This window comes from Dama dama, chromosome 22 (genome assembly GCF_033118175.1).
Source record: "Dama dama isolate Ldn47 chromosome 22, ASM3311817v1, whole genome shotgun sequence".
In the NCBI taxonomy this organism is placed as follows: Eukaryota; Metazoa; Chordata; class Mammalia; order Artiodactyla; family Cervidae; genus Dama; species Dama dama.
The window spans coordinates 53,377,902-53,396,901 of NC_083702.1; the positions used below are offsets into that span (position 1 = coordinate 53,377,902).

Sequence of the window (19,000 nt, forward strand, 5' to 3'; positions counted from 1 at the left end):
CGAGGCTGGATTTTTCTCCCGCCGGAATTTGGAGTTTCCTCAGAGGAGTGTCGGGCTGCGAAGTGGACACTTAAGGTAAGGTACTTGGGCAGCGGGAGTGGAGGGTACGCCTGTCCGGAGAGGTTAACTGCGGTCCTCGGCCATTGGGGGTGATTTTCGGGCGTGAGGAGGGAAGTGTTTGTTCTGCGTGGGAGTCTGAGCCAAGGGCTACTCTTGACCAGGGAAAATTTCCCGGGAGCCTCTGACAGGAATTTGAAAGCCATAAAGCTCTTAGTGGTCAGACCTGTGAGTGGCGGGGAGTGGGCGAGAAGGCCCAGGCTGGGCAACTTGGATTGAACGTGGCGGGTGGACAGGTTGACCGCAGGCGAAGAGGGTGGGCTGTAGTCTCCGCCCCGCCCCCCCTCCCCCCGCCAATCTACGGGAACCATTTAGTTTAATTCAGGGCTCCCCTTCACTGGTCCTCGAGGCCTGGGTCGTGGAATTCTTAACTGGATATCTTCTTCTGCGGGTTTTATTTTGTATTTCTGTTGCTAGCAGTTTCTTTGGGGTGGGGTCGTGATCGATCCTGTCAGTCGTTGGTTTCACTCTCTGACTGAAATGCAAAATCTAGATTTGCCTCTATTTAGCCAGAAGCTGGCAAAAGCGGATCTAGAATTCCACTGCCCTACCTGCCCTCCCTGTCCTCTGAGAACTCTCCATTAAGGCACCCCAGGAGTCAGGAGCAGCGCTGTCATTATCTTGTTAATTTTTGGTTCAACAAAGTAAATGAAGAGACTCCTAAAGTTAAATGATCAGTTAAAATGATCTTTATTTGATATCTCTCATTTTGAAATTTGCCAGCCTAAATAGATTAAATATTTAAATAAATAGTGTCTTTAGATTCAGAACGGTTTTTTCGTTTTTGTTTTTTTAAATAAGAAAACATTGAAAAAATGGTGCCCTCTGGAAGAAAATATTCCGGGAAGTCTGCGAAACCATCTGTGGGGGATCAGGCTATAAGAGCCTATGAATTTGAGCAAGAAGACAAAAAAGATCTGAGTGGTTCAGAGGAGGATGCTGTTGAAGGTACAGTGAACCTAACGTTTACTGACCACGTCCTGCATTTTCATGTATTTCATGTTTCTGTTTTGGGGCTAGTGAAGCTTCTATAGCATCTTTCATCTGATGTCTGATAAATAGTACAGAGATTATTATGACATTAACACAGGAAGACTTGCAAAATTGTTCGTATAAAACGGTCTTGGATCCTGATTTCATTCCATCTAACCAACATAGAGGCAGCTTCCCCTGGTGGCTCAGTGGTGAAGAATCTGCCTGCCAAGGTAGGAGACTAGGGCTTGATCCCTGGGTCAGGAGAAGATCCCCTGGAGAAGGAAATGGCAACCCACTCTGTAATTGTTGCCTGGGAACGCCCATGAACAGAGGAGCCTGGTGGGCTGCAGTCCATGGGATCGCAAAAGAGTCAGACATGACTTAGCGACTAAACAACACAACAAACCTGCAGAGAAAGTAGTGCATTTATAAATCTGCTTTAAAAACTTGTCTTGGCAGAAAGCTTAAAAAAAAAAAACCCTCAAAATTAAGATATAATACCATTAAAAAATTACCAAAATAACACACTTAATTTCAAATTTTTTTTATTGTCATGCAGAGAAGACCCAAATACTTGAGAAACATGGGAGGAAAAGGACTTCTGCAGTAGTTGAAGATATGGGGTAATACTGTCAAACTATTTTCACCTGTTAGACTTTAAGAACCATCTATTTGGTTGTCCAATGAGTATTGCATGTAAAATACTGGGTATGTGGTATTCCTTCCCAAACAGTAAATATTGTATGGATCCTTAAAACTTTTCTGATGTAATTTTTTCATAGGGGTGAAGTACAGAATATGCTGGAAAGATTTGGAGGTATGTTTTAGGAGATATTTGTGTTCAACATTGTTTTAAACCATATAACTTGTATAAACAGTAAATAATAATCAGTGGACTGTAAGACTTTTTTAATGCTTTGTTCTTATAAGATTTTGCACAGATATATGTAATTCAGCTTCATAGATTTCCTTATTAACCTTTTCCAGTTGATGTGAAAAGAGAATGGTACTAACAATGGTGGGTTAAGAATGGTCCTGTTAAAAAAAAAAAAAAAGAATGGTCCTGTTACTTTATACATGTGTGGGTTTAATAGATTATGGAATTTTTTTTTTTTTTTGATTATGGAATTTTAGATCAAAAAGGGATGGGAAAAATATCTATCCCTCTTTGTATGACTTTCATGGGCTAAGTGATGCAAACACACGCATATCTGTATATATGTCAGTTTTTTATTCTCTCTCTTTGGTTATTTTCTATGACATTCTTGTGTTCTTTACTAAATGCAGTGTAAACTGAAACCTTTAAAATAACTTTATTGTTATTTTTACATTATCAAACTATGTAATTGAGAATTAAAGACAGTGTTGCTAGTAAGAGATGTATGAAAATGTGAAAGTGTTAGTTGCTCAGTCACACCCAATTCTTTGTGACCCCATGGACTGTAGCCCGCCAGGCTCCTCTGTCCATGGGATTTTCTAGGCAAGGATACTGGAGTGGTTTGCCATTTCCTTCTCCAAAGAGATGTATAATCAGATAGATCATTAAACTGTATGTCAAATGTTAGTTGTGTTAACTGTATTGGGGATAGTATTCTGAAAAAAGTAAATATTTGGCTCTTCTCTATATTCATATAATCAAATATTTTTTGAAAGCTTTGCCCTATTTGGTTGTAGCAAAATACTTGACCTTATAAATGTATTATTGGAGATGGATATTGGAAATCCCTTGTGGCTCAGCTAGTAAAGAATTCACCTGTCATGCAGGAGACCTGGGTTCGATCCTTGGGTTGGGAAGATCCCTTGGAGAAGGGAAAGGCTACCCACTCCAGCATTCTGGCCTACAGAATTCCATGATTCCATGGACTGTATAATCCACAGGGTCGCAAAGAGTCAGACACGACTGAGTGACTTTCAGTTTCATTTTCACTTGGAAATACCAAATATCTGATAGTATAGGTAACCTCATCATGGTTGCTGAAAATGACTATTGACAGTAGATCCATATGCATGTGCCTAGCAAAGAATTATTAGAAGTATTAAAAATTTTATGAAATGCAGTACTTATTGGTAAAAAATGGCCTGTAAAAAGCTCCATGGACATATTTAGTTTTCAATTAGCAATAATCGCGCCTCGGATAAACCTCATTGGCTACAATACTGCCACTGCACAAAGCTTCCATGGACATATTTAAAAGAGTTCCTGAATGAATTTATTTAGATACCTACTTAAATTAAGATTTTCCTATGCTTTGTCTCTCTTAGTAAAAAATATATTTAATAGTATCACTGTGTTTTTAAAAACATTTTAACTGTTTTTATTCTTTTTAGGCTTTTTAAAAAGTTTCGTGTTTTATATGAGTTTTAAATTTAGTCTTTATTAGTGTCTTCTTATGAAAAAATTAAAGTCTGTCCTTGAGACCTTTTTTTTTTCAATTATTAGCTCTTTTTAATCATCTCTAAATTAAAATTATCTCTAGTTAAGAAAATAAGAATTGAGATACCAATAACTAAAATTTTTCTCAGAAAAAAAAGCAAGCAACTAATCATGCTTTTTGATAGTATGTGTATTTTTAAAATATCTTCAAAATTCTTGAACCAACTTTATCCATATTTATTTGAATACGTGGGAATAAATAACTTACTTTCACATTAAATTTAATGAGTATCTATTTTCATTATAGCTGATATTAACAAGTCTCTTCTTGCTAAGAGAAAGAGACTAGAAATGTATACCAAGGCTTCTCTCAAAACCAGTAACCAGAAACTTGAAAATGTTTGGAAAACCCAACAAGAGCAAAGGTAAAGTTGTTGGTTTTTTTCACTGCCACAACATTTGTATCATTCCTTACTACTCATGGGTACAAATTAGGAGAAGTATTATCGTCTTCAATTTATTGGGCTCTCTAGTAAAAATTATATTTGATTTGATTTTCCTCTAAGTCTTTTAGTCCTATAACTTTATTCCTTCACAGACTTGAGATACATTTCCTAGAAATCAATAAAGATGACCTCTTTCCCCTTTTAAATAATGATTGAGGCTTTTTTTAAACAATAAAAGGAATTTATTTTCATTTTAAAAATACGTTAGCTGAACATGGGATTGTCCAGGCAAGGATACTGGAGTGAGTTGCCGTTCTCTTCTCCAGGGGATCTTCCCGATTTTTTACCAACTGAGCTATAAGGAAGCCCTTTAAATAATGATTGAGGCTTTTTTAAACAATAAAAGGAATTTATTTTCATTTTAAAAGTACACTAGCTTAATAAAAAGTCAGTGTCCTATAAACCATTGGTCTTATAACAGTTAACTATTTAACAATGTATAAAATGATCAACCTTATATATTATAAACAATTTGTATATTTTAGCTGAATTAACTGTTCTTTTGTACAAAATCACTGTACCAAAATGGGGAAAAATTAAGTGAAATATTTCTATTTGAAAATTTTCTGTAGTAACTTCGGTAAATCTATCATATCATGACCTATATTCAGTAGGAGAAAATGAAAAAGTAAATTGCTTGGAGATAAAATGGACTTTTCTGGAAAATGTGTATGTATAATAAAACTCCACTAGTTTTCAAGAATTAAAGTGCATGAGAGGATTTTGAGGGTTTTTCTGTTAGTTGGTTAGGAAAATAAATATTTCTGGAATCAGCATGAGTCATACTTTTACTTCTTGATTTCACATCTGGAAATTTGATACTTTCTCTTTTACTATAGCATAATTACATCAAATCAATTTTGTTTTGATAATTGCTCCACGTTGATATGAAATATAATAATATGTTTTACAGGCAGAAGCTTAACCAAGAATATTCTCAGCAGTTTCTGACTTTGTTCCAGCAGTGGGATATGGATATGCAGAAAGCTGAGGAACAAGAAGAAAAACTTGCTGTTAGTATTATGCTTAGCTTTGTAGTTTTATAATTAATCTATTATAGCCAAGTTTCAAGCAGAAGTGGAGAGCCTGGCCTTGCAGTACACCCATGGAACTCAGCCAGGTTCCTTTACCTATTGCTGGCTGTGAGTTTGGTTCTGGTGAATGGTAAACCACAAGTACAGGCACATACCATATATAAAAGCTGTTGGTGTTTGCTTCCTACCTAACACTTTGTTAATATGAAGTTTGCTATTATTAATACTAATGTAGAGGTTATAGTTATTGGTAATGACAAAATCTAGGTTATGATTATGTAAGTAATAAAGTAGGGTGAAAGGCAAAAAACCATTGGTTGAAAACAGGCCAAGAAACTGAAAGATCAGCAATATTGGAAGGATCATCTGTGTTGACATAGAAAGCAAGAAGAATTAAGACATGTTTTGAGCACTGTTGAGATTTCCTATTCAGTGACTAACTGGATTATTATATTATTGTATGTAAGTGGTGAACACATTATCTAAACTCATAGTAAATATTAAGATAAAATCTTAAAAATACTGAGTTAAAAACTATTCCTTTTAAGTTTAACATAGAATTATTTTTTCCTAAATTTTACCCAAATGGTTATTACATAATTTTTTCTTTTACATTTGTAGAATCTGTTTCGACAGCAACAAAAGGTTTTCCAACAGTCTAGAATTGTTCAGAGCCAGAGACTGAAAACAATTAGACAATTGTGTGAGCAGTTCATAAAGGTCTGTTGTATTTGGTAACATAACACATTCTTACAAAATATAGTTTATATGTGGAAGTAGAATATAATTTTTTTCTTAGTTTAAGGGGAAAACATTTTGCTTACACATTTTAAATTCTTAACTATTTTCCATTCTGAATTCATTATATTTTATTTAAGTGCTAAATGCTATCACTGGCCATTATCACTTGGTGTAGGAACTTTAGTACTATATTTGACACCTCCATTTCCCTTATTCTTCAGCACTGCTAACTGCCGTCGTTCAGAATCTTGTTATTCTTTGCTTATACTATAGAAACTCTTAACTGATTTGTCTGTTTACCAACCCATCCTTCATGGGTCTGCCATACTATCTTCCAAAAACATTATCTTTTCCCTCCTGAAAAACTTGCAGTAGATTCTCATTATGAATTCTTAGGTATTCAAGATTTACCCCCACCGCCCAATAATATGATCCTTTTTTTATGCTTCAGTTACTACATTCATCATTTACTTCCACCCTTCCACATAATTGCTTTCTCTGAACTCTGCACTTTCATGCTGTTGTTTATGCGCTTGCCCTAGAATACTTTTAACTCTTTTTACCTTTTCAATCTTATTCTTTTGGCAACTAAATTGGAATTAATCCCCATTTTCTACTACATAGCTACAGCAAGTTGTGCTTCTATTCCTTTTATAAAATTTTGTTATGTTTTGTTTGTTTCTTCCAGTGAGAAGGTACACTATTGTTGTAACTCCTTTAATAATATTTGATTTATGATGATGTTTTCTATTCCTTTAGTGGATATTTTGGTTTTCATGTATTAGAATATTTTTATTTGAGATAAATAATGTGCACTGTTGAATATTAAAAAGTTCCTACTTTTGAAAATTAACTGCATAAGTTTTCAAACTGAGATGAAAAGTGGTGGTTTGTAATTGACCTAGCTTTTTGTGTTTTAGAGTATGGAGGACTTGGAGAAGAATCATGAAAATCTACTTACTGGTGCACAAAATGAACTTAAAAAAGAAATGGCTTTGTTGCAAAAAAAAATTATGATGGAAACTGTAAGTTGTTCAGAACTGAAAAAGAATTAATGTAAGCATTGAAATATTTTATTTGCTGAAATATGTATTAACACTTATCTAAAAATTAAACCAGTGTTTAATATCTCCTTTCATGTAACAGCAGCAGCAAGAGATGGCAAGTGTCCGAAAGTCTCTTCAATCCATGTTATTCTGATGACTCTTTGAAGGAAGAACTTGAACCTAAGTAATATGATATAACATTAGCTAATAAGTCGTTAGAGTGATTTAAGATTCTAGTTTAAAATATTATATCGTATTAATCATTAGCTTAAGTGCAAGACCATTCTTTTTGTTCACCTCCAAATATGAACTTATGTGAGGAGCAGCAATCCCTAAAGTATATGTACCACTGTGCTTCAGCTCTTTAATAGTACTAGTGATAATAGCAGTAGTGAATTTTTCTGACATTTGTCATTTAACTTTTAGCAATAAAAATGATTTAATTGCAAGTTTTGGCTTCAGTGTATTTGTATCACTTCCAAAAGGAAGAAAACACAAGTATAGATGGTTAATGTTCCTATTTAAGGAAAAAAACAAAACCTATTATACGTACATCCTTTCATGCATATTCATGAAGTTACACTGCCAATTCTAATGAAATAAGATTTCAAAAAATACATTCTATTGACTTATAAAACTTATTAAAAACAACTTAAGTTTCCCTTCTGGGATAAATTAAACTGCTAAAATCCATTTAAAAAAACCAAACAAGATATATAAAGACTGTTTTAAGGCATGGATTTGTGAATGTCACTTCTACAATGACATCAAAATGCCATTTAACTGGGCTTAGTCCATAATTAAATGACACATGCCCTTAGTAAGGATTAAGAGCATTTCATTAACATACCTAATTACTTACGGTTTAAGTACTTCACATCTGTCTTTAACTGTAAATTACATAGAATATTTTGTTTTCCAGTTTCAATATTCAGTAAATATATGGAAGTTTTTACATTCATTTCCAAACTAACAGTTAATTCTTATACCTGGTATTTTTAAATGTGCACTTTTTAAACAGAGAAAAACATATTGAACACTTAATAAATATTGTTTCAGCAAAAACAAATTTGAAATATTTGGGTTAAACTTACGATTTTTTGCTGAAAATACTTTGCCTGAGTCATTCAAAACAAAAAAATATGCCCAACAGAAGTAGAGAAGAGTGACTTTGTCTTGTTTTTTCATATTTTAAATTCTAATTGTCTCATAATCCACCTTTATTTTAGGTTTTCCAAATTTTAAAAAACAAACATACTGATTCTCTTCTTCTGTGATCAATTATATTGGAAAAAATTAATCCTCCATAATTAACAAATATCTGACATTAGGGACAGTTTACTTCCTAAATTTTTGCATTTTGTAAAGGATTTCCCTTTTAAGCCAAAGTACATGTTGGAATATAAATTTTAAGTACTATTCAAATCAAGCTGTTCTTAGTGAATTTACCAGTTGTTTTAGAAGCAAAATAAGTATTCCAGAGTATTTTCATTGTACTTAGTAACATATTTCCTTTCAAGGAATATCAACTTTCACTCTTTTTACAATATGCCTTTTTCTTGCTTAAAATATAGTACATATTCATTATTTCTTTTTTAAAGAAATGTTTCCAACATATGGCTTATGGTCTACAGAACTGTTAGATAAAAATTACAAACAGGTAAGATGAGAATTGAGGATGTGGGTCACCAAAGAACCGTTTGACAGTTCTATTATTCATAATGAGCAATAGAAACACTTTGAGAGTGGAAAGATAAGAATCAATATATAATGTACTTAGTGACTGAATAAAAGATACTTATTTTATCCCCATTTTATCTCAAATGAGTGAAAGTATACTTGAAGTAGCTTTAGCGGATATTCTAAAGGAAAGATACTTTTGTCATGGTTTCATAGATTACTGGTTTTCTTATTTGTCAGTTGTGCTTAGGCTACTGTTTTTATTTTTCACAAATGGAAATGTTTAATATCCACTTTTTTGTGACAGTGAAACTTAGAATATCAAGGAATAACTGGCTGTCACTGTAAAGATGCTTATAACATTTGACTCAATAATTACATTATAAGTCTATGCACTTATACAATATTATGAACTCATTTATCAATTTTTAGCAATCAAAGTAAGCATCTCCCTCAAGATAGCTAAAATCCTTTGTCCTGAACTTTTATGTAATCCTTTGGCAGAGAAAACCCCAACTGTCTGATGAGGATTTCTGAGACAAAGAGACTGCTCTTTAGAACTGTAGTGGTTCACTTTCTTAGAAAATTGAAATTTCTTTGGTTGTGTTTAGAATTAATTTATAGGTTGTATTACTCTGATAATACCTTGATAAAAAATATTCATAGGGCTTTGCAACTAAGACAGACACAATGGATCTATAGGACTTAATGTTTATATTAAAATATAACCTATTTGATAATATACTAGCCTCCTGCAAAGGGGGATTTCCTTTATTCATAGGTTCCCCTAACTGCTTCTCCTCTTTTCCTTGGGATATTAGTCAATATGCTTGTGAACCTGTTCAGGTGCTTGATGACATGAAGTCTTGAAGATACTTAGATGAAGGTGTCTTGAAATTTGCAGGCACAAAGCACTAAAGTACCTCATCATATCGAGTGAAGAAATGACCTTTAGAAGCAAAAAAGAAAATATAAAATGGATTATGGTCTATCTTTTCTGAAGAAGCAGCTATTTTTTTCTGTCCTCCACCCCCTAATCTCAAACCTTAGCCAAAAATTCTTCATCAAAAATACTACATTTTATAATTTGTATTTGGGCCTCACTATAGTCCTCTGAGATATACAGGGTATTTTACAGATTCAGAAACAGCTCAGAGTGCTAAAAGGTCTAGACTAATTACAAAAGCTGAAAAACAACAGAACTCAAGTCTTCTGACTCCACATTCTTTCAGTTTTCTGCTGTGCAACAAAGCCACCAATTTCTACTAGAAGGGGCTGTCAGTCATTAGAATTGAAATCACTCCATCATATACTTTTATTCCTTATTCCTGTGAAAGTAGCTGTAAGAAAGTAAAGGCCTGGAAGAGACACCATAGTTGAAGGAAGGCATACAAAATTGTGTTCCTTACAAAATTAAGGAGGAAGGCACACTATGTAAGAACTTTCCCAGAGACTGGGGGCAAATGCTTCCTTTCATAGAAAGGAGACTCATGGCTCTCTGTTGGTAGAAAATTCTCACTGATAATAGAAAAATCTTATTTACTTGAAAAACTCCATCTGGCTTTTCTCTCTCTGAAGCAAGAACCTTTTCTCTGAGGATGCCAAAGGGCACAATATGTTGGTTTTGGTCCACTCGGTGTTTTTTTGTTTGCTTATTCTTAATTGTTGTTAGCAAAGTGTTTTAAAGAAAAACTGAATTTAACTTCCTTACCATAATCTCCACCACTGATGTAAAACTAGGCCAACTCACTCATTACAAGTTAGGTGCTTGAATTTTTAACACCCGATATTTTAATTACACTCATTCTATTTGGTAATACATTTAAGTTCACCGAAAGAAATCCTACATTGAATTTTCAGATACTTTGAAAAACCACCCCCTATTTCTTAAATTTAGATTATTTTGTAGCAATAATATTTATAGTGGATAGTAATTTAAAAGAGATCATTCTGACTTTCAAACATTTTTTAGAATACTGCCTGAGAACCTTTCAAGGATTAAGATTTATATCTCACCACCATTTTAAGAATGGAAGACTTCTGAATAGATATTATTAATTTACTCCAAAAAAGTATAATACTATAAAACCTAGAATAAAGAATGATCACATGTACCCCATTGGTCCATGCACAGAACAGATAGGTTTTAAAAAACACCTATCTCTAGTAAATAGTGTGAGATCATTCAAATTATCAAAAGGTTCAATGTTTCTTCTAGCTCACTTTAATATTAATTTTTGTATATCTCTAAGAATTTCATGAAGTCTAGTGAGGTCCGGAGGTAGGGAAAAATGAGGCAAAATTGTCCAGAAATAGCACTAATTGAAGCCTAGCCATTAATGTCTCAGTAAAATTTTTTTTAAAAGTTAATATTGCCTCCTTTATTTACTTGTGATTAAAATGTTAGAAACAATGATTTTCTTTTCCTTAGATGGCTAAAGCTTCTTTCTCATGCACCATAATTTTATATTTTGTAATTTTTGAATAGAAATTATATATTATCAATATCACTTTTTAAGCAGGATGCAAGCTATGATAATTGAATTTGCTTGATAAGAATCATCATTTTTAATATAAATTTTGCACTATTCTCAAGGGCCATAAACATATATATGGTAGCTTGCTTCTAGCACAAATGGTCCTGGAATCCTGTACTTAGTTGTACTGTCTGTTCTGTCTCCTCAGTATTAGCTGACATTTCTTGATGCAGTAGTGCCCTCTGCTAACACCAATTCCATTTAATTTACCTGTTATCTGCTGTAAGTTCAGAGTAATTCTAATAACCTGGATTAAATAAGACACTAATTCATGTTTGTAACCCTTTGCTAGAGATTGAAGTGATTTTTGACATTTTTGTACTGGTTTCTTTTTTTTTTTTTTTTACTTTTATTTGCATTTATTTTTTGTGGCAGTTATTCCCAGGCCATAAGTTTTTGTTTCTTCAGTTTCTTCTGGGATATCTTTTTCTCCTGTGCAGCCTCCTCTTCTGGTCTAGGAACAATCTGTTCTTTTTCAGTAAGAATCATCTTGATGTGGCAGGGAGAGCTCATGGAGGGATTGATCCAACCATGAGCTCTTATAAGTCCTGCATCGCATCTTGGGGACTTTGTTCACCTGGATGTGCTCAATGACCAGAGAATCTACGTCTAAGCCCTTAAGTTCAGCATTATTACTCTGCATTTTTGAGCAAGTGCAGTAAAAATTCAGCCCTCTTTTTGGGCCACTGACCCTGCATCAAGCCCCACTGGGGCCGTACACACCTACCAACTCCACCGTTGTAAGGACAGAATGGCCCACGCTGCTTCTTTAAAGTGACATCCGTCAGATACTTGGTGGCTTTTCGGATATGCATACCCTTTATGGCCTGGGCAGTTTCACGAGTGTTCTTAAAGTGAACACGAAGATTTTAACCTCTTGATCTGCATGATATTGTGGGGTTTTCTGGGTTGAGTGAATAGCATACCATTTTTAGAGGTCACCTCAGGCCACTTGTACTGTTTTCTGGTACTATTTTTTTTTAAGGCACACAGTTTTCTTTTTAAGGATTTACATTGTTGGAGCTGTATCTCCATATATATGTGGGCCACATTCAAACACAATATAAAATGAACTTTAAAGAAATAATTTTAAATGTTCAGAAATGCTTAATAGATTAGAAAGTTAAGGCTACCTAATACCTCACTGAAATGACTCTTAAGCATAGTATTATCTGACATTTGTTAAAAATAAATAAGAAATCTTAGCAAAACGGTACTTACCATTGCTATCCATAGAACAATATATTCGTCTACAAAATTATTAAAGTACTGGTCTAAAAATAAAAGACCTGGGCCAATAAAGACAGTGTCTTGAAGATACAGTTCACTTTTGGTCATGTGAGCTATCTATAAAAAAGTAAACAAAATAATTTCACTATTAAATTTTAAATGTTTTATTTTCAGGATAGAAATAACTAAATTTTTAATTTACTGTTAAGATAAGGATAAAAGGGCCATTTGGGCTTCCCTCATAGCTCAGTCAGTAAAGAATCTGCCTGCAATGCAGGAGACCTGGGTTTGATTCCTGGGTCTGAAAGATCCCTTGGAGAAGCGAATGGCTACCCACTCCAGTATTCTTGCCTGGGAAATTTCATAGACACAGGGGAGCCTGGCAGGCTACAGTCCATGGTATCAACAAGAGTTGGACACAACCTAGCAACTAAACCACCACCACCACCACCAAAGAGACCATTTAATCTCACATTTGATATGAGAATACTGAACTGAAAATCTCTCAAATTCAGGACTAGGTAGCTTGTTAAAGTTTCCAATTTAAATTCCTTGATATCAGAAGGTTATAACTGATAGTCATTGTTAAAACAAATAATTAAGAGAACTTACACTAAGGAGTCTTGTCTCTCTGAATAAATAAATAAATACATAAATAAATAAAAAAATAAATAAAAACATTCATTTACAGTATTACTTGGAGCACAAATAGCTAACTATTTATTGTGATAACACCACAAAAAACCTACCCATTATATGAAAGTTTCCAGTTTTGTGTTTAAGGAACAAATACATTATTTATACCATGAGTCATAAATTAAAAGAATTTCTTACCACCAATTTCTGTGAGACTTTAGCAAAGACACATCCAAACATTAGGGTATAAAGACAAGGATGCTTTTCAAACAAATTAGTTGCTGACTTTTTATAAATCATTATTGCCAGTATAATAATTATTCCTATGTGGAGTCCAGGTGATAAGACACTGGTACCCTAAGGGATAAAGCAGAAAATCAGCACCACATTTTAACAATGCATTTATTACAATGCAAATATTTTCTGAGCATCTACTTTGTGTTAGGAACTAGAGACCTAGAGAAGAGTATTGATAGTATATGGCCTAAAGGAGTATACAGACCTTAGCTGTGTTTTTCAAACTTCTACAGAACCCTACCAAGGGTTACAAAGAGGTAATACAGTGCTACAGATGTTTCATTCCAATTTTATATGAATATACATTTTGAGCTAATAATCACTAAAAAATGGCATCATTTATCTTGTACTAAATTTTACCATGTTAAAGGCCATCAACAGTCCAGTTGCCAAGTTAACATATTTCTGTGAGATATTGAAATAAAGCTTAACCTGCCACTTCTACACAATATCTTAATCATTGATTAGGAGGAATTTAATTCTAGTCTCTCTCTATACCAACATCCCACCCTGCCCTGCCTTTTACATTGAGACCGCAAGTGCCCTCTTATGTAGCACTGTACGACTGAACCCATTATATTTTTATCTGTATGAATCGGGATTCTGTCAGGATTGCTTATTCTGAACAAGATACTGTAATAAATTTGATATTAAGGCTTACTAAATACATAACCATCAATTTAAATGTATCTATTAAAACTGCCTTATTCTTGTCTATTAAGTTTATATGTAATGCTAGAACTTACACTAATATTACGAACATTTTAAAGTCATGTCAATAAAACACTATACAGTAATGCTATAAATATTTATGCTACTAAAATGCTGCTTTAAATTATTTATTTTGGCTGTGCTGGGCTCTTTGCTGCTGTGTGGGCTTTTTTCCAGTTGCGGGGAGGGGGGCTCCTCTCCAGCTGTGGGGTACAGGCTTCTTGTGGTGGCTCCTCCTATTGCACAACATGGGCTCTAGAGCATGGGCTTCAGTAGCTGTAGCTCATAAAGATCGATAATATATGAATTATGTGGGTTCCTTTCAAATTGTTTTAAGAGCCGGTATATGTCATTTAAAAGAATGAGTTTTTTTTTTTTTAAGTAAAAATGCTATATTTCAGGGTTTTACTCCTCTTATTTATTAGGTCTGGCTTCAAATGACTTTGATTTTTCTCAAAGTCAAACCCATCCTTACAGGACAGAAATTCTGAACTACAGCAAATTAAAGAGAATGAACTATAGCTTAAAGGCATTCCAGCAATATTTTGATAGAAGATGGCGTCACTGGAATAAGTTCATAATGTTCAACTACCTTGAAGATGACATGTTTTTTAAAAAACATAGATATTATATTTGTTCAAAAACTGAGCAGAATTCTTTCTGCCTCTTTTCTGTGCAAAAGTATTGAAGGAGTTTTTAAAAACAAATATGAATAAATACAGAAGAATTATAGATGAGCAAAGTGTAAATAACACAACAAATACAAGGTGTACCCACTCAAGAACTGAGGCTGAAGTTTTTACCTTTTAAAATATTAGGGTAGTTTTAAAAATATATTTCAGTGATGAAATTTCAATAAAATTTACGTCATGTGTAATAAATTGGCCCATATGTGAAACCATGACTTTGGACTGCTTTCCTGACATTCAATCAGGAACTCATTCCTTCCTCCTCCTCTCCTGTATCAGTGCCAGGCACAACAAGGAAGAAAACAAATGGCACCTTTTAATTATGTCAATAATGAAACAGCAGATGATCACACGGAATGTCACCAAAGCCTACTCGAAGAAAGGCTGTATAGAAAGAGGAAAAATGCTGTAAAATCAGTCTAAATTTTCAAAAATGCCTTTTTGTATTATATGCCTAAAAAGGATTCTTTTAAGATATTTAGTTTCCTTCCCTATTTTTAAAATTCATCATATTTTCAGTATCTCTATAGCTGGGTGTTAAGAAAATTTATCATAAAATTAATGCTGAATGATGATGAAATTAATGTCTTACTGCTATAGTGGATCCATTCTTGCCAACACCACCATGGAGGATAACATGGAAATAATTTGAACAGGAAAATATTGCTCCACCTACTACTCCAAGAACTGGTAAGATCTTCAATTTTATTTCTAGGATGGGTATCTTTAGGGTAGAGGAAAGAAACACTTCATTAAGAAAACAAAATTTATTTTCCTATTAAACAGTAAAGAAACATTACAATAGGACCCTATATAATAAGCTACCCATTTTCTTATAATCAAACCTTAACCTCTGGAATGTAACCTGAAGCATGTTAATTTTTCTTCTAATGGTTTTATCTCTTAAATGAATGCACCAAATTTAGCTAAGTCTTCTTAAATAACTGTGATGAAGTATTTCATCTCACAAGCCTTCATCTGACTTAAAGGAAACATGAAATAGGATGTTCACTTGACTCTGGTACCTCTAAAAGGCAGCACCTCAGCATCACTGTGATCTGTGACCTGTATCACGAATGTGACAAATATCACAACGTGTGTGCATGCAAAAATTCTGTGTAGTTAACATCCAGGATTAAATCTCTGTAGCAATATATATTTACCTGTTGGTCAATTGCTGTTCAAGAAAACTTCCAAAGGCAGCAAAGGATTTAAAAAACAGTAACAATGAATTGCCAAAAGCTATAGGCTATTGTGTTTTGAAAATATACTTTGAAATACTGTACCAAAATTTGTGAAAACTACAGGTTAACAATTCAATTTAGAAAATCTATATCTAAAACAAGTATTCTTATTGATGAGAATAAATAGGTATGCTTTCTTCCTATGGTATTGCCAAAATATTGAATGAAATGATTTTAAGATTAAATTCTTCCACAGAATAACTAAATCAGAATTCCAAACTAAAACAACCACATCTGATAATGACCGGAGTTGCCTAACTGCCTCTAAGCCCACATTTACCTTCTGATGGGTACTGGCAGAGCCGCTACCATGAAAGACACATCTACGTATTTTAGAGGCCTATGTAGCACATCCTTGATTCTATTATTTATCCTTACATGATAAGAAGGAATGTGAACATCACAGAGAATGTTCCACTACTTAAAAATATGCTCAGAGTCTACTTCTGAGCCTAGTAATATGAATTACAATTGGCAATTCTGAAACTAAATGCCACAGAGAAATTTCTTACAGTTTTAAAAAATAGATATAATTTTTACAGCAATTTTAGGTTCAAAGCAACTGTACGGGAAGTACACAGAGTTCCCATTACTCCCTGCCCTCACACATGCTTCCCTAGCATCAGCATCCTCCACCAGGGCGATACAATCCATGTGTTACAATCCATGAACTGATCACTTATAATCACCCTAGTTTATATTACGGTTTGCTCTTGGTGTCGCATAATATGTGATAATGCATAATGTATAAATGACAAATGTATAAGGACAGGTGGACAGGTATCCACCGTCATAGTATCACACAGAAAGGGTTTACGTCCCTTAAACTCCTTTTTTCACTCATCCTTCCTTAACCCCATAACCTCTGGCAATAGCAGATCTTTTCAGTGTTTCCATCATTTTGCCTTTTCTAAAGTATCATATAATTGGGGTCATACAACATGGAGCCTTTTCAGACTAGATTCTTTCACTAAATAATATGCATTTAGGTTTCCTCCATGAATCTTCATGGTTTGATAGCTCTTTCTTTTTAGCACTGAATAATATTCCATTGCCTAGATGCACCATAGTTAATCCATTTATCCAGTGAAAGACTTGCTCCCAAGTTCTGGTAATTATGAATAAAGCTGCAATAAATATCCATAATCAGGTTTTTGTATAGATATAATTTTTTTCTGGCTATGCCATGTGGCTTGTGGAATCTTAGTTCCCTGCCCAGGATTGAGCCCTGGCCCACAGCAGTGAAAGTACTGAATCCTAACCACTGGACCACCAGGGAATTCCCTGCATAGACATAATTTTTAATGTATTTGGGTAAATACTAAAGAGCATAGTCCCTAGATCCTACGGTAAGAGTATGTTTAGCTTTGTATTTCTTACTATTTGTATTACCAGGGGTATATTGCTTTGTGATTAAAAACAGAGTCTGGAATTAGTCTGCTTAATTTCTAGCTCCAGTACTTACTAGCTACATGTCCTTGTACAAATTACTTAATCATTTTAAGACTTATTAATAAATCAGAATAATGACAGTATCTACTTCATAGAATTGTTCTGGGGGTCAGATGAAAAGAGTGACAGTAAAATATTTAAGAACATAGTAAGTGTTGAATAAGCACTAGTTGTTGACAGCTGATATTACCCTTATTATTCTTCTTAACTCTATGGGCATGAAGTTTTGAGTCAGCCAATAGTGTAAACTTAGGTTGTAGTGAGAAAATAATTTGTTTCTTCATAAATTTCCTTCCTCTGGAAAGCATGAATTTGTAACAGTGGCCTCCTTGAGAGTCAACTTTTATCTAAATACTGAGGTCTTCAGCCAAGCAGAAAATAAAAAACATTCAACATGAGAAACTTCACACATAGTAAATTATAAAAAATACAAATTAGCAACTTTCCTAATGTTGAGGGGCAAGTTTCAAACATAAAGTGTTTGACTGAATTTACTTTTTATAAATCTATTTTATGAAATAAATTTTGGCCTGAAAAGGTAGTTCAACTAGCAAGTCTAATTGTGTATTTGGGAAATGGAGTCATTTTCTTTTATGTGGTAGTATATTCATGAATAGGGTAGTATAGTCATGCTGTAATAAGGTATATAGAATAGTAAAATTATAAAATGAAGAAAAAAGGTTAAGAAATGGAATGAGTATTAAATATAGCTCTAAGGATATCTGAAGAAAATTAACAATACAATATTTTCCCCAAATGTTTAAAAAGTACTTAAATATAAATTTAAACACTTAGATTTACCGGATAGTCCCATATTGTTGCTCCTCCAAATGTAGACAACACAAAGATGATCACTAAAGCTATCTGGATTTCAGTTACATCCACTCTAGAGGAAAGATAAAGAAGAGAGGTTTGTAAATCAAATTCCGGAATATGAAGGTTCATTGACCATATATTGAAATCAAAGATGTAAAAATCTCCACAGGCTTAGTTTATTTTTACCTTTAGTTCCATCACTGAATTATCAATTAACTACACTGTTAAGTGAAAAAGCCTACAGGAACAACAATGTGCTCACATATAGGTAAAAAACTTGTATAGCATATATACAATTGCTAGTAACAGTTACCGCTGAGATTACAGAAAGCTTTTATCTTCTACTTTATATACTTCTACAAAGTTTGAATTTTTAATAACAATCATGTATTACTCTTATAATCAGGAAAAATTAATAGTAACATAAAAACAACCAGATGATTTAAGGCAAATTCATAAACACTCTCAAGTCAATTTCATTAAAAAGTAGGGAAAATTCCAATAGTTCTCCTCATGTTACTAATAGTCCTTATAATTTTTGGTTTCCACAGACATTTCCCCTATATATAAACATACTCGTCAAAGTGTTAGCCACTCAGTTGTGTCTGACTCTTGCAACCCTATGAACTGTAGCCTGCCAGGCTCTTCTGGCCATGGAATTCTCCAGGCAAGAATACTGGAGTGGGTAGCCATTCCTGTCTCCAGGGGATCCTCCCGACCCAGGGATTGAACCCAGGTCTCCTGCATTGCAGGCAATTCTTTACTGTCTGAGCCAACAGGGAAGCCCTAAACATACTTAAACTTCTTTTAAAAACCCACTAAACCAAGCAACATCAGTCTCTACTCTGCATTCTCTGAAGCTACCAATTCCTCTCTCTTTTGCTCCATAACAGGCCAGCAAGTAGTCCACAGCTG

The 19,000-nt window shown here is 33.9% G+C and overlaps 2 protein-coding genes and 1 pseudogene across 3 annotated transcripts in view; 1 reads left to right on the plus strand and 2 right to left on the minus strand.

Moving 5' to 3' along the window:
• SYCP3 (synaptonemal complex protein 3) lies at positions 1 to 7,217 on the plus strand. The gene is made up of 9 exons (XM_061125537.1): positions 1 to 75; positions 919 to 1,065; positions 1,652 to 1,715; positions 1,875 to 1,909; positions 3,774 to 3,891; positions 4,886 to 4,985; positions 5,628 to 5,726; positions 6,668 to 6,772; positions 6,894 to 7,217. The coding sequence occupies exons 2-9, from the start codon at positions 933 to 935 to the stop codon at positions 6,945 to 6,947; spliced, it is 708 nt and encodes a 235-aa protein (XP_060981520.1). The 5' UTR covers positions 1 to 75; positions 919 to 932; the 3' UTR covers positions 6,948 to 7,217.
• On the minus strand, positions 3,116 to 3,267 carry LOC133044119 (U4 spliceosomal RNA; annotated as a pseudogene).
• The window catches only part of CHPT1 (choline phosphotransferase 1), a 27,105-nt gene continuing 14,903 nt past the window's right edge, over positions 6,799 to 19,000 (minus strand). Inside the window, exons 4-9 of one of the 2 annotated variants that reach the window (XR_009689810.1) lie at positions 18,071 to 18,155; positions 15,166 to 15,297; positions 13,075 to 13,233; positions 12,232 to 12,357; positions 9,223 to 9,422; positions 6,799 to 6,973 (exon numbers count right to left, since the gene is read on the minus strand). Coding sequence is in view for 1 of the 2 variants with exons in the window: in XM_061125536.1 (XP_060981519.1) it covers positions 6,929 to 6,973; positions 9,312 to 9,422; positions 12,232 to 12,357; positions 13,075 to 13,233; positions 15,166 to 15,297; positions 18,071 to 18,155 (658 nt within the window). In the remaining variant the exon portion in view is untranslated. The remainder of the gene's footprint in view (positions 6,974 to 9,222; positions 9,423 to 12,231; positions 12,358 to 13,074; positions 13,234 to 15,165; positions 15,298 to 18,070; positions 18,156 to 19,000) is intronic. The other variant, XM_061125536.1, reaches the window with a different exon arrangement.